Source organism: Hippocampus comes, unplaced genomic scaffold, assembly GCF_001891065.2.
Source record: "Hippocampus comes isolate QL1 unplaced genomic scaffold, H_comes_QL1_v1.1 scaffold490, whole genome shotgun sequence".
In the NCBI taxonomy this organism is placed as follows: Eukaryota; Metazoa; Chordata; class Actinopteri; order Syngnathiformes; family Syngnathidae; genus Hippocampus; species Hippocampus comes.
In genome coordinates, this window is record NW_017805887.1 from 174,369 (window position 1) to 190,048 (window position 15,680).

The window sequence follows — 15,680 nt, forward strand, 5'->3', positions numbered from 1 at the left end:
CTCGCGCGCACACACACACACACACACACACACACACACACACACACACACACACACACTGTGCCCCTGAAACGTCACCTCAAGCTTTATTAAAAGCAGAGTGATGGTCAGTAAATAGACACACCCCTCTGGACACGGACATGCACACACAAACGCGCTCTCATACAGACCGAACGATGCTTTCGTCCTTTCCCAGTGAGTCACAATCGCCACGGCAACAGCGTTAATGAACGGCCTTCTTCCCCCCCTCCCCCCAATCAACACACGTTGCTCCGCCCCTTCGCCGCCGCTGTAACGGCCGTTACGTGGCTGGCAGTAACAGCGCGGTGGTTCGCGTTAACATGGTGGCGTCACATGACCGTCTCGTGATCCCAACACAGAAGGCGGGGCATCACATGACCGTCGTCAATGTCGACGACTGTCACGTGATGGCGTCACACGATCGTAGTGGCGTGACAACAACGCATGATGCCGGTCAGTGTCACATGACATTGTGTGACACGTGTCACGTGAGGGCGTCACATGACACCTTGACATGACAGCAGTCACATGAACTTGTCACGTAACGGTAGTGTCACATGACAGTCAGTGTTAAATGACAACATGTTATGACAGGATCGCATGACAGCATTTTTTTTTTTTTAATGTATGGAGTTCTCGTGTACGTGCCGGTAAAGTTGCAAGAGAAAACTGAGGCGAAGGAAGGCCTCAACAACGATGAGGTGACAAAGTGCCCCGAGGTCAAAGTAAAAGTCACATTTGACACGTAAGACTAAAAAAAAAAAAAAAAAATTCAAAGTGAAGCTTTTACTGCCACAGCACCGCCGGCATCAGCACGCCCAACCCCACCGCACTAATTCAATCAATCTGCTGTCAAGAGGGAGAAATACTGGATGAGCTTTCTCCAGCGCTGTTTGCACTCGCCAGACCAGAAGGCCACGCAGCTATCGGTGTTCAGGTTGCTTCAGAACACACTTCTGTGGCTATTCACCCAATCAACGACATCGAATTAATTCCAATTTGTTCATTTTAGGGCGACTCTTAAATCGGCGCTTTCCGTCCGTCATTTCTACAACTGATACAATTCACCGAGTGTGTCCAATAGAGACGTTCTGTTTTGTCTTCTTCTGTTGTCATCGTTGTCGCTGCTGCACGCGCCACACTGCCCCCTGCAGGCTGTTAACAGAGTTTATCAAAGTAGGAAACCTGCAGGCGCTGAGAACCTTTCGAGTCCTGAGAGCCCTGAAAACCATCTCGGTCATCCCAGGTAAGATCGCCACCGGAGCCCAACAGCCCACCCAACCGGACGGGCGGGTTGGGGTACCACACCTACCAAGGAAACGCTCGCCATCGCAGTGTGGTCGTAAACGTCTTCCCGTGTCTCAGCCCCTGTGTGTGTGTGTGTGTGTTGAGTGCCCGTACCCCCACCGTTTCCCCACGGCCTCAGGACAACCGAAGAAGAATCACAGCAGGGAGCTGAAAACAGGAAGTCAGCCGGAGGGTGTTTGTAGCCAAGCATAGTCGCGCCATGCGCGTTTTACAAAGAGCCGAGATGAGCATTTATAACCACATCCTTGAAATCCAGGTCAAGGTCCCTGCACTAGTCTGCTCTTAGTCAATAGTAGTGAGACTCAGCGCATAGTAGAATTTTTTTTTTTTTCAACTACTACTGCCTCCTCGGCCTATTAGTACTCGATTAAGCTGGGCTTTCCATGGTGTCGGCCCTCCGGGTGGCGTCTCGCGCGCGCGTCCGTCTCGTCGGCGGATTGTCCACTGGTGTGTGCGTGTTTGTGTGTCTGTGCGTGACGCCTTCTTGTGTGTCTTTTGTGTCGTCTGGCCTTGTTGCAGATATGTCACTGAGTTTGTCGACCTGGGTAATGTGTCGGCCTTGCGGACGTTCAGGGTGCTGCGAGCGCTCAAAACCATCTCAGTCATCCCAGGTGAGCGCGCCCCTCCCCTCACCTCCATAACAACCGCCCTGCGGTAGCGTACGTACGTTAAAATGCACGTTTAAAAACCGTGCACACCGACGCTAGCTGACCTCCGTTTAGTATGACTTCCGCTTAGTATGTTAGCACGTAGCGTCAACGGCATGACGTCTACTATACCACGTGCTAAATAACAAAAGTAATAGCAACACATCATTGTGCGAGTTCAAAAAAGTTACGGGCGCTACACTTTTGAGAGTTGTTAGCATCTAAGCACGTCTTTTGATTCAAAATGCCCAGAATAAAAGTGCATGTGATTGACTCCGATCAGGATTCTTCCTCCATGTTTTCTTCCTGCGTATTTCCTTTCCCTCTTCTTCATGTTGCATCTGTCCAAAGCGCTTTTGCTAGCTTGTCTGTATTGATTTTTCAGTCATGTAATTCATGGAAATACCCCCAAAAATTAATGGAGGCAATGGGAGGGTTGTTTGTTGGCGAGGTTCCATTTTTTACCCACCAAAAATTGTTCACGTTGAAATTTTAAGTGTGTAGTCCCCCTATTAAATCTTGTTGCCTCCATTCAACTTTTGGTTTTCTTAGCTTGCTCGTCTTTGGGCTGTGTTGGGAACCATTCACTCATTCCTACTTCCTAATCACTATATTGGGATTTTTTTTTTTTTCATAAGGGCAGGGAGTGATTCCATCCACAGCCTTTATCTTTGTTGCACGACTAGAATGTACATGAGCGTTTGTTTTTCAATTGTTCTGTTGCTCTTCGCCGTTAGCTACGGGCAGCATTCTAACCCCACGCTCCCTCCATAAAAGGCCTGAAGACCATCGTGGGCGCCCTGATCCAGTCGGTGAAGAAACTGGCCGATGTCATGATCTTGACCGTCTTCTGCCTGAGCGTGTTCGCGCTCATCGGCCTGCAGCTCTTCATGGGGAACCTTCGTCAGAAGTGCGTCCGCAGCACGGCGCACTGCGTCAACGACAGCCTGCCCGCCAATGCGTCCTTCTTCTGCAACAACAAGACGTGGACGTCCATGAGACACTTCACCAGCGACGAGGGTGAGTTGCTCAGCTTTCCAAACAAACTGTCTGTACTGCTTGTACGGTAAGACCAAAATGCTATACATGCATTTGAGCGTAGGTTTTATTTTTTTTTTTTTTGTTCACGTGGGGTCACCGTCCTCTTTTTCTCCACCGTAGTATCCGTGACGTTGACTGTGTGTTTGTGTGTCTTTAAAAGGTGGGCTAGTCCTGTTGAATGACATGAAAGTCAGCAAATGAGAATGTTAGAATTGGCTAGCTATTAACTGGCTAAATGTTGACGGCGTCAGTTGAGGTGATTAGCAGGTCGTCAAAGAATGGGCTTGTTCTTTTGGTATTTTGTAACCCTTCTTCGAAGTGATTGAAAGTGGACCAGTGGCTGTGTCTATCTTGTGGAAGGATCACAATTCACCCTAATTTAGCATTAGTATTCTATATTAAATTAGTTTACAATTTTAATTTTACCGCAGATGTGCTGTTTTGTGACTTTGAACTTTGCAAAAGGCGCATTGTACTTCAGCTTCTTTTATTTTATTGTGAAATAACCCCAACCCGAGTTGTGTTCGATTTTCCTGGCCCTCGCACTCGCCTTCCCGACTTTGTGTGCGAATGGCGCCAGATGCTAATGTAGCTGGATGCTAATGCTGCTGCTATTTGTGTCTCCACCCGTCACAAACCAACAAAGCAAGCAAACAAACCAACAAACAAACGAGCAGGCAAGCATCCCCGCAGGCGTCTCTATCGACCCTCTAAAAGCTGCCGTGAAACCCGAGAGTCCAGCCACTACGCTGATCAATAGCCCAGCAACATCTACCTTGCCTGTCCCGCCACAATAAAAGTTTTCCCGTAACAATAGATATACCTATATTATACCAATGCCATAAAACTCGTCTTTTAGGGTCATGTAGTTTGTTTTTGACGTGGCACCTGTCCTACAACAATAAAAGTAACCTAGTAGCTTTTATGTAAAGTTTGATTCTACATCACATCTGTCCTGCCACAATAAAACTCGTCTTTTTAAGCGTTTTGCAGTTTTTGATAGACCACATGTCCCGCCACAATAAAACTCATTGTAAAGTAATTAACATGTTGAGAAAAATGCATTTTGCAGAAAGTGTCTTTTGCCTTCCTGATTACTTATGTGTGGGATGAATGTTGTGTTGTTCATGTGTACGTGATGCGTTCGTGTGCTGAATAAAAGATGAGCGTGCTGAAAGTTGTTCCCATGAGGCAAGTGGATGAAAATGTCAAGCTAGCTTTTAAGGTCAGAGTTTGGCGTCTTCTTATGCAACTCCGCCTCACACGGGAATGACTTTTCACAATAAAACGCCGGCTTTCATCCCGCTATCAGCGGCATCCTCCGCGTCTGAGCCGCCCACTCACGCGAACCGGCTGCCACTCAAGGGGAAGAGACTGGAGACATTGTTAGGCATCATCCCCGTGCGTGGCTTTCACATTGCCGCTTGCTGCAACTGTTTTTTTTTTTTTTTTAAATAAAACTTTAACACTACTACTTAAAACATTTTTGGAAGAGACTTTTTTTTAATGTATTTCTTAGCACCTGTTCTCTCTTTCTCATCAAGAAATGGTAGTCTAGTCAAGTCTGCTAGTTTAATGCTAACGTATAATGTTAAATGCAATTGATGGACTAACGGAAAAGACCATAAAAGTTACAGTCATGCAATATTGCTGTTTTTTTTTTTTTTTTGTTTTGTTTTTTAACCATAACTATGTTATGTATTATAAAATTGTATTTGATGAATTTTTTTGTTATTCTCTCTTGCAGAAAACTTTTACAAGGTGGAAGGTGCCAAGGATGCCTTGATCTGCGGCAACAGCAGCGACGCAGGGTGAGTCCACCTCGGCAGCGGCTTCCCGGCGTCAGTCAAAATAATCACGAAAATAAACTAAGTCAATTTTGCGCCGACCGAGTGCCAGTGTGCCACGCCGCGGGGTCATGTGACATGCGGCTTTAGAACGGACAAGGATCGACGCTCAGTGTTGACGCTGAGAGCGGGAAGCTGACACTCTGAATGACACCGCTATCAGAACAGCATCATGCACGTGTATGCGTGTGTGTGCGTGCGCGTATTAGCCTCCAGCTAGCCGACCAACTGCGCCGCATGAAACCATCTCGGGATGCTAACACGTAGCTCGCAGGCTAACACGAGCTTGCCACGGGAGAGTCGGGAGAGGACGGAGGTTCAGGTGAGGTGAGGCGGAAAGGAGGATGGATGGAGAACATGATGAAGTAGAAGACGGCTATGGGGGGGGCTTGAGTTGAAAAAAGACGAGAAGGAAGCTAAGTAGCGAAGGAGATGAAGAAGCAACAACCAGCTTACGTGGAGGTGAAGAGGAAGAGGAGCAGATGGCAGGAAGCGGAGCAAACAGATGGAGCGGAAAAAAAAGAACAAAAGGGGAATGAATGAATAGAAATGAATGAAAACGTGCAAACAAGCGAAAAGTGACAGGGAAAACTTCACTCGCCTTCAAGGGAGAGATGCCCGAGCAGCACGCAAGCTTATCGGTGTCACAGTTCTAAAATCCCACTTTGAATTCGTGCTGATGTACGTTATGTTTTAAAGACTCCTGAATTCATTCTGCTGCAACCATTATGAGATAGATGCAAACTACTCATCAGCAGAAACAAGTGGAAGGCTGCAAAAAAAAAAAGTAGAGACATGGGAAATTTTATGGACTGATGTCTAAGATCGATCTCTCCAAAAATGGTATAAAGTCCAACGTATGGAGATACAAACAAAAACTGAGAAACGCTTTCCAAATTGGATGTCTCGCCTCCATCGGCCAGATGATGATGAAAGCAGCAGCCTCCTAACTGAGGATGTGTTGGTTGCGGTCACCATGGCGACGCCAGTCATCAACCCGGTGGTGTAGTTGCAGGTGTTGCAAAAGCGTTCCCCTGCACTTGCTGTGTCGCGTGTCGTCGCACATGACCGGCGCTGACAGTGACGCTGATGCCGCCGCCGCTGCTGGCTCCCTGCGACCGGGCGCCGCACGCACCAGGCCGCTACGGCCGCCCCCGGGGGCAAAGGTCACTGAGCTAAGCCGCTGCGACATACTTGCTGCGATCGCTCGCTGAGCTCGGCACTAATTCATCATCATCATCATCGTTATTACGTAAATGAGCATCCGTCCATGCATTTTCTATAGCACTTGTCCTGGTTAGGGTCACGGGGTGAGCTTGAGTCCATCCCAGCGGACTATGGGAGAGAGGTATGCACCATGGACTGGTCGCTTTCCAATCACAGAACACAAATGTGTAGCGACCGGTCTTCCTGGTTTTGTGCGGCGAGCTGCCATGCCAACAGTTAGAAGAGAAATGTGGCCGAGGGGGGGTTGACGTTCCTGGAACGAGTGTCGTATGGACCATATTTATCATTCCATTAGCCGCCTTCTCTGCTGGTGGTCGCCACTCCAGTTTGTGTGTGTGGGGGGCATTTGTGTGTGTGTGTGTTTGTTCCTAGTGTGCACTTGTACCTTACAACATTATGTTAAAAGCTACACAGATCAATAGCGCAAATGCAACAACACCAAAACATTTTTCTAAATGGTTGTTTATTTCTAGTGTGTGTGTGTGTGTGTGTGTGTGTGTGTGTGTGTGTGTGTACTGTGTGTGTGTACTGTGTGCGCACTGCGAGCTTTGCGGGAGTCCAACCATGTGATGTCTTTTACATGTACAGCCAAACATGCCAAAGAGGCTTCCACCAAGCTCCGCGGGGGTTCTGCGCGTGCGTGTGTGTGGGTTTGTCTGCATGCGCACAAAGCTAAAAAAAATAAATAAAATACGCTTTGAACCATGGAAAGGAATAGAAACAAGATTATTATTATTATTATGTATTCATTTCACATTTTTCGCTGGACAGCCATTCAGCTAACATTAGAATCCTTCTCATTAGCATTTGTCACATTCTAGACCAGTACCCGTACAGTACTAGCTCCAATACCAGTACCTCCACAAGCGACAGTAGCAGTCCTAGGGACTAGTACCAATGCTAGTAAGAACACCAGTATCTATTTCAGCAGCAGTACAGTCGCAGTATCATTACAAGTAGAAATACCAGTACCAATAACAGTACGAGTACTAGAACTAGTATCATTGTCAGTACTAGCAGCTATGAAAGTATCCGTATAAGCAGGGGTCCCAGTATCAATAATATTAGAAGTACTAGTATCAAATTTATTAAAAGTAGAAATACCAGTACCGTCACCAGTGTGGGTCACAGTACCAGTATCAATATCAGTACCAATATAACAGCAATACCAGTCGGCATAGTGGTATGAGTTGGCGTACCAGGATCAATAACAATACCAGTATGAATACCCGTACGAGTTGCGATTGTATTAGCAGTAAAAGAACGATAGCCTAGCAGTATCAATATCTGTACTTTTATCAGTATCAGTGTCAGTATCATTCTCAGTGTCGTAGCACCAGTATTGGAGTGTATGTTGTAGTTGTGGGGTTGACAGTGTTTGCCGCCACGTTGTGAGAGCGTCTGTTGTGGTTTAGTCCCGCCCCCACAGTTTGATTGCAGCCAATCACCTTCATGCTGGCATAATGATTGGCACTGCCTTGGCGGCGGCCAGGCCGCTCGATCACACGACAAACAGAGTCTGAATGGACGTTTGTGCGTTGATGCTAATTGCTAAAGCTAAAGGATCAACTTGACGAGCAAGATGTCTGACAGCAGAAACTGTTTCTGACCTTTTCTGCCCGCTGACATTTGAGCCACTCAGATCCTCTGATTGTGTATGTCATTGCTTTTGATCAACTGAAACACACACACACGCACACACACACACACACACACACACACACACACACACACACACACACACACACGCAGACAAACACAGCCTCCTGATGTTCCCGCCACTCCGCCAGCTAAGCGCTAATTAGTTAGCATGTTGTTTCAGTCCAGCTGTCACATGCTGAACTTTAAATACCCCAAGTGGGCAAAAGTATCGGGACAGCGGTGCCTCCTCTGGGAAAATATTCAAAAAGATTTGGGGAGTGTTTTCGCCACACCAAGCACATCCCACCAACATGTTCCAGACCACATCTGCACTTTGGCATCCAATCCAAAGACACGTGTGATTTGTTGGCAAAAGATGGGACGCCACTTAAAGTTTTAAGTTTCATTTAAACGCTTTAAAGCTTCGCCGTCAGACGGCAAATTTGATTTGATTTTTTCTGAGCGAGACGAGCTGAAACCTTATCTTATTTGTCCTTGACGTTCCCAGCATGCTTTGCCCAAATGTGTGTGCGTGTGTGCGTGTGTGCGTGTGTGCGTGTGTGTGTGTGTGTGTGTGTGTGTGTGTGTGTGTGTGTGTGTGTGTGTGTGTGTGTGTGTGCGCACGCATGCACACTCGTTTTGTGTCTTTGTGTGAGTGTGTGTGTTTGTGCTCAGTCATCAGGCCGTTTGTTCCCAAGCTTGCAGACTCTAGCCGAGTGTGATTGTTCATGTGTGTCGCTCGCTCATTAGCGTTAGCGTTAGCCATCAAAGCACTGCAGTCATCGCTAACAAGTGTCTGACTCCGCCCCCCCCTGGCTCCAGAGGCTATTTCAGGAGCCCCTGCTGATGTCACTTGTCAGACATTCAACACAAGTAGAAACCACTCTGACCTCCACCAAGGCCACTTTTAACCTCCACCCAGGTCGACCGTCGACCCCGCTGTACCCAGCTCTGTTTCCGCTAAGAGAGTGATGACCTCTGACCCCCTTGGAAACTGCTGAGCCGGGAGGTAAAAATCAAGAAAAAGTTTGAAGCGTCACCTGACACCAGGGTCACGACATGCTAATGCAAGCGTGCTCGTCTTCCCTTTCAATGTCATCACGTGCCACACCTTGTGCACACGTATCATTTAAGTGCACATGAAACAAACACACGAACGTCCAAGGATACACACACACACACACAAACACGTGCATACATGCACGCTTGCATGCATTCATGTACTCACAATTGCATACAAGCAGACAGCACACGCAAGCTAACACACACATGCACGCGTACAAATACACGTTGAGATACACACATGTGCGCTTGCATACAGCGTACTCAGATACACACGCGCTTGTCCACACTTCTCCCAACAGAGGTGGCACAAAACAATCTCCCTCGGCAACCACCACAGGGATACGGTTGCCATAGTGATGCTAAGGATTGGCTTCCTACCAGGCCTCAGTTTACCTGTTATAATTGAAGGTGTGTGTGTGTGCGTGTGTGTGTCTGTGTGTGTGTCTGTGTGTGTGTGAGAGAGAGAGAGAGAGAGAGAGAGACGGGAAACAAAATGGAATGGCAGGGGAACAGACGCATGCGCGCGCACACGCACGCGTGTGCACGCTCCCCCATTTCCATGAAGTCCAAAACATTGTTTGATGCGACACACTCCACCAGCGCAAACAACTTTGTGTATGTGTGTGTGAGAGAGAGAGACAAAGTGAGGGCCCCTCTAGTGTGACTGGGCGGCTGAAGTGGCGTCCCTCCATTAATACAGGCCGAGGTGTGTGTGAGAGATAACTGCGGGCTCTCGCACTCTCACACCTCTCACGCTCGCACACGCACACACGTGGACACGCCCTCCCGTCTGCATTTTCCATATCTCTCACACACTCTGGGTGTCCTCGAGGTCCTTAAGCACACTAACACACACACACACACACACACACACACACACACACACACACACACACTGGAGCCATCAGACACACTCACATGCCACCATGTTGACTCACTTGTATGAGATGGATACATGGAAGGGTGACGTGTGTGTGTGTGTGTGTGTGTGTGTGTGTGTGTGTGTGTGTGTGTGTGTGTGTGTGTGTGTGTTTACGCGTACGTGTGTACGCGTGTGTGAGACGGCACGGCCTTGCTCAGGGTGGGTGTCAGTCGAGGCGCCGTCAAGATGACAGCTGACGACTGATTAATCACATTGCGTGTGTGTGTGTGTGTGTGTGTGTGTGTGTGTGTGTGTGTGTGTGTGTGTCTGTCTGTGCGCGCGTCACTCCCCGCCCCCGCCCCCTTTGTGAGCGTACGCGACGTTTGTAAAATCAGCACAATGTGCAAGTTAGCGTATTGTGTTAGCATCGACGTTGTGATGTTTGTGTTAGTAGCGCTTTGAAAGTACATTTGCATTGATTGCTGCTCAGCTTTTTATTATCACATCAAGAAGAAGGACTGCCTGTTACTGGCAGGCCTCAGCAGTACTCCCGTCTGGCAAACAACAACAATCCACACTTTTGAGCCGTTTGAGCATTTTTTTCATATCTCGCGAAAGGTGGAGAGGCGTTAAGCGAGGCTTTTGTCGACCGGGTTCCAGTCCCAGTTGAACTTTACCCTCAAACTTTACGTAAAACAAAGAGAATTCCACCGAGTGTATTTAAAACAACCGCATAGGTTAGACTTTGCTAACATTATGCTAATGCTAAATAGCATCGACTGTATGTTGCGGTGTTCTCTAATGCTAAATAGCATCGACTGTATGTTGCGGTGTTATAAGCCTCTCGGCAACAGACAGCGACAGACAACATAAAAGTACTCAGTCTGTTATATTATTTCTACCCTGCATAGAATGACTAATATTTGTGCCGTACTGATAAGCTGATGAGCTGCCATCACGTAACCATGGCGGGCACAACAGAAGGAGGAGCATTGATGCAGTGTGACAAAAACTGTTTAACTGTGTCATTATTGTCGGTGTTTATAAAGTATTTTTTTTTTCTTCCTGAAAATACACATCGCAACAATTCGAAAGCAGTCCGTTGTGCAAAAATGGTCCAACCGCTGTTTGAAAGCTTTGTGCATCTTGCTGATGTTGTTGGCCCATCTATGTGGGCCGCGATGGATGCGATAGGATCCGAATGTGGAATATCAATTTTGGCCGTCTGTTCCATCTCACGGGTGACATGTGTGGGCGGGTCCCGGTCACACGGCACTTACGAGCCTAACGAGGATGCGTTGCTGTTGTTTGTGTCAGGAGAAAATGGAGGGCGGGGATGCTGTCCGCCCACTTCCTGCGCGTGCTCTGCTCTTCTTGGTTACATAACATCCTGCCGCCGTTGATCACCATCAGCTAATGACAGCTGATTAAATGCTAACGTGCTAGCAGTTGGCGCGCTAACATTTCACAAAAATAGTGACACCGTTATAGCACGTCCGCCTCGGAGTGCAGAGGTGCGGGGTTCGAGTCCGGTTCTGGCCTTCCCGTGTGGGGTTTGCATGTTCTCCCCGTGCCTGCGTGGCTTTTCTCCGGGTATTACGGTTTCCTCCCACATTCCAAAAACATGCATGGAAGATTAATGGAACACTTTGTCACTGGGTGTGATTGTGAGCGCGAATGGTTGTTCGTCTATGTATGCCCTGCGATTGGCTGTCACCCAGTTCAGGGTGTCCCCCGCCTACTGCCCGAAGACGGCTGGGATTGGCTCCAGCACGCCCTCAACCTTCGTGAGGATAAAGCGGATTAGAAAATGGATGGATGGATGAATGTCACAAATCATCATCAGCCAATTAAATCTTGTCGTACCGCAGAAAGTGCCCAGATGGTTTTGAGTGCCTGAAGGCAGGACGCAACCCCAACTACGGCTACACCAGTTTCGACTCCTTCGGCTGGGCCTTCCTGTCGCTCTTCCGACTCATGACTCAGGACTATTGGGAGAACCTCTACCATCAGGTAACGTTCGCCTCCGCAGTCGCTGCGCGCTCGTCGGCGCTAACCGTGGTCGCGTGCAGACGCTGCGCTCGGCCGGCAAGACCTACATGGTGTTCTTCGTGGTGGTCATCTTCCTGGGCTCCTTCTACCTGGTCAACCTCATTCTGGCCGTGGTGGCCATGGCGTACGAGGAGCAGAACCAGGCCACTATTGCCGAGGCCTGCCAGAAGGAGCGCGAGTTCCAGCTGGCCGTGGAACGTCTGAAGAAGGAGCAGCAGGTAATGCTACATCATGAGCTACGCTAATTTAGCCTCAAACAAAAGCCTCAAAAAAGGAACTATCTTCAAACATGTATTTAGAAACAAATCTCTGAACTCACTGAACACGGTCTTCAAGACCTGCGTGACCTACTCCCCGCCTCTGTTTAACTCCTCCCACCAGGCAGCTGCACAGAAAGCCCCGGACTCTGACTCGCTGATGTCACCGGAAGTGTCTCCCTTTGGACCCCACCTGGACCTGATGGAGGAGCGGCGGCGCAGTCAGGCGCTGGTGGGGGTCGCCGACGTGGAGGCCAACCTATCAGAGGAGAAGCTGCTACAGGCGGATGGGACGGAAAGCTCCAAGGTGAGGGCACCGAGAAGAGTTTTTTTTACGGCCTCCGTCTGTCTTAACACAGATGGAGGCGATAGTCACTTTAAGACATAAGGAGGTAACATCTGTCCATCCACTTCCTTTCCCAGCCCCTCCATCCCCTGCTGGCTCGGTCTTTCTCCACCAGAACTCGGCGGAGCAGCCAGGTGTCGTCCATCTTTAATTTCCGGCTGAGGAGCCGCGGCTCAGAGGCCGAGATGGCCGACGACGAGTACAGCGTGCCAGGCGACGTGGTGGAGAGCGCCGGGGGACGGACGTATAGCGGCGGCACCTTCAGTGGGATCCTGACGCAACCGTGGCCCAAACGCCGACCCAGCACCTACAGCACCGCCAGCAGAAACTCGCAGGTAACATCAAACAGGAACATCTCGTATGGGACATTACACTATGACATCACATGTACGTACTCAGTAATTTAATTCAAATTTATCAGAGTGTAGCATATCAATACATGGAAAGGTTCACCTTTTTAGATCATTATAACTTCACTGCAACCTCTATGCCATACCCTGCCAGTGGCAGAACAAAGGATGTTTGTTTTCTTCTCTGTGGTCTGATTTTAAACCCATCTTTATCGCTGCTAGCCTCATTCTAGCTAGCGCAAAGCTAATTCATTTCTCAGGTCTGGTGTCCAAATTTGAAAACTCTCTGACATTGCTAAAATGGCATTAGGTGGCCAAACAAAGTAGCTGGCCTACTGAAAATGGACGGCATGCAATTGAACTGATGCTAGCTAGCAGGCCTGCCATTATGTTTTGCTGAATGACCCCAAAACAACCCGAGCAAAGATTTTTATATGAATATTCTTTACTCATGGTTCATGCTTACCTAAAAAAAACAAAAAAAACACTCATTGCTTAAGACCCCAGCCTATCTTCACTCTCTGCTCACCACGCATACTCTCAATCTGTTCTCAATTGCATGAACCGGTGAAATAAACTCAAATTAACAGATATATATACAGTGCCTATGAAACAAATGGCCTCCATATGCCGTACACAATAATGGCTTGGTTCCAATTTTGTGTCCCTTTAGAACTGAATCACGAACCTCATGGTGAAATGTCGAACGCTGCACTAGTTTATTAACCTGTTTTGTGTGTGTGTGTGTATGTTTGCGTTTGCGCACACGCACTTTCAGGTATTTTATCCCACTCTGAACATCAACGGGAAGCTTTTTGTTGCCATGGACCAAAACGGGGTGGTCTCGCCACCGCCCCTGCCGGGGCAGCTGCCTGCCTGCACCATGGAGAAGGTCAAGGAGGAGAGTGTGAGTGTTGCGTTGTGCTTGCGTGCGTGTGTTGTCACAGTGGAAACAATGGTGGAGACTGCATCCATCCAACACTCAGACATGTGAATTATGAATCAGCACTTTGCATAGCTGCACTCTGATATCATGAGCTCAACACACGCGCGTACACACGCGCGCACACGCGGGGCAACTCCGATAACAGCGAACACACTAGCTTAGTGCTTTGTGGGGTTAAAGGTGAAAGGAGCTGCTTGAAACCGATGTTTCCTTATTGTTCTTAACGTCAGTCAAAACTTTGTCATGACAAATCACTGCGGTAGACCACGTGAACGCTTTGCCCACTTTGACCCCTCCTCGGTGTCTTGAAAATTGTGCAAAGTTGTGTGTGGGTGCCGAGCTTCCATCCCGCGGCTCGCAGCTGAGCCGGATGAGGACGGATGGAGCTTGGTTACCACGGAATTGTTACCATGGCGACTCTTAGCCGCTAACCAGAGGCAAACAACTGGCGGCCAGCGGCTTTTTTTTTCTCTCTATCTTCCGCCAGCCTCCCCTGGCACCCAGGACGGAGGAGGCGGCGGCGGCATCGTGGGAAGTGACCTTTGGTCACCTTTGGTTACCTTAACGATGCTGCGTCATGTCGCGTCGGAGGGCGGGAAATGTTACGCAAGCACACCTGAGAACGCTACAGGCTACAAACTTGCGCAACTTTATCGGAATCGATTGATACAACAGTTGGGACATCAAAAGGCAGCATAAAGTGCATCCTTAAATCCCATTAGATTGTGTACCTAATGAAGTGGCCACTTAGAAATGGGCGCACACACACACACACACACACACACACACACACACACACACACACACACACACACACACACACGCACGCTCTGATAGCTTCAATCAAAAGCCAGCGTTAAGCACCCCTCACATTAAAGCTTATTAGATTGTGTACTTAATGAAGCTGCCACACATGTGCAAAAAATCACGTAGACAAATACTGACGCGCACACACGGACCAATCCCACACCCCTTACACACACACACACAAACACGTAAAAGAGGATTCATGTCAGGTCAAATGGTCACCGTGTGTTTGTGTTCAGTGGCGTCACCATGGCAACAGGGGATGCGGACGCTGATTCAACGCACTGGTGTACATGTTGTGTGGCATTGACATGACCGCTCGGCTGTGGTTCTGGCAGGTCCCGACGTCAAGCACGGAGCTCAGCACGGTTCTGCTCCCTCGGCCAGCGTCCACGCTGGGCTCGGAGCGTCGGGGCCGAGCGCCCAGCGCCGCCAGCCACCTGACGGACGCCATGGAGGGTGAGCCTAGCCATTAGCTTGCTTGGAATTCGATTGAAGGGATGCTTCAGTTCACCCAACAGACTCTCCTTAGATGTGATTGGGATGACGCGTGCTTAGGATGTTTTTTGTTTTTTTTACCCAACTGATCAGAACTGGAGGAGGCCCACAAGAAATGCCACCCGTGCTGGTACGCCTTCGCCCATCGCCACCTGGTGTGGGAGTGCTCCCCCTGGTGGCTGAATGTCAAGCGTCTGGTGAAGATCATGGTGATGGACCCCTTCCTGGACTTGGCTATTACCGTCTGCATCGTCCTTAACACGCTCTTCATGGCCATGGAGCACTACCCCATGACCGACGACTTCAACGGCATGCTCAGTATTGGAAATCTGGTAACGCACTCCGGCAACAAGTGACCTGCTTTTTTTTGTTTTATTTTTTGAAATACTTTTTGGGTGAAAGTTAAACTGATAGCATGCTTCGAGCTGTGTGCACTATTTGTTTTTCCATTTCCCCCTACACACACTTGGGACAAGTCTCCGGGCTACCGGTCGTTCGCAATGGACGTATTGGGCACGCCTGCTCAAGGGCATACGTGCTGTTCACCACACTTGGATTCACCTATTTGCTGATTTTTTTTTTTTTTTGGTCAATATTTTTTGAATTATTTCAAAAAAAAAAAAGGATTTTTGGGAGCGGGAAATTTTCAAAAATTCAATGCGTTTATAATGTGAATTGCATGGATTTTTGCTTTCCTCAAGAATGACTCATTTAACATGTCCTGACACGATGTTTCACACACACACACACAAACACACACACACA

General features: G+C 48.5%; 1 protein-coding gene across 1 annotated transcript in view; it reads left to right on the plus strand.

Annotated features, from left to right (window-relative positions):
• Nucleotides 1-15,271, plus strand: part of LOC109527554 (sodium channel protein type 5 subunit alpha-like) — a 34,006-nt gene extending 18,735 nt beyond the window's left edge. Inside the window, exons 7-16 of the mRNA XM_019889543.1 lie at nt 1,849-1,940; nt 2,754-2,996; nt 4,765-4,828; nt 11,531-11,672; nt 11,732-11,929; nt 12,093-12,275; nt 12,392-12,649; nt 13,443-13,571; nt 14,756-14,876; nt 15,009-15,271. Coding sequence (XP_019745102.1) covers nt 1,849-1,940; nt 2,754-2,996; nt 4,765-4,828; nt 11,531-11,672; nt 11,732-11,929; nt 12,093-12,275; nt 12,392-12,649; nt 13,443-13,571; nt 14,756-14,876; nt 15,009-15,271 — 1,693 coding nt within the window. The remainder of the gene's footprint in view (nt 1-1,848; nt 1,941-2,753; nt 2,997-4,764; nt 4,829-11,530; nt 11,673-11,731; nt 11,930-12,092; nt 12,276-12,391; nt 12,650-13,442; nt 13,572-14,755; nt 14,877-15,008) is intronic.
• The last annotated feature ends 409 nt before the right edge of the window (nt 15,272-15,680 follow it).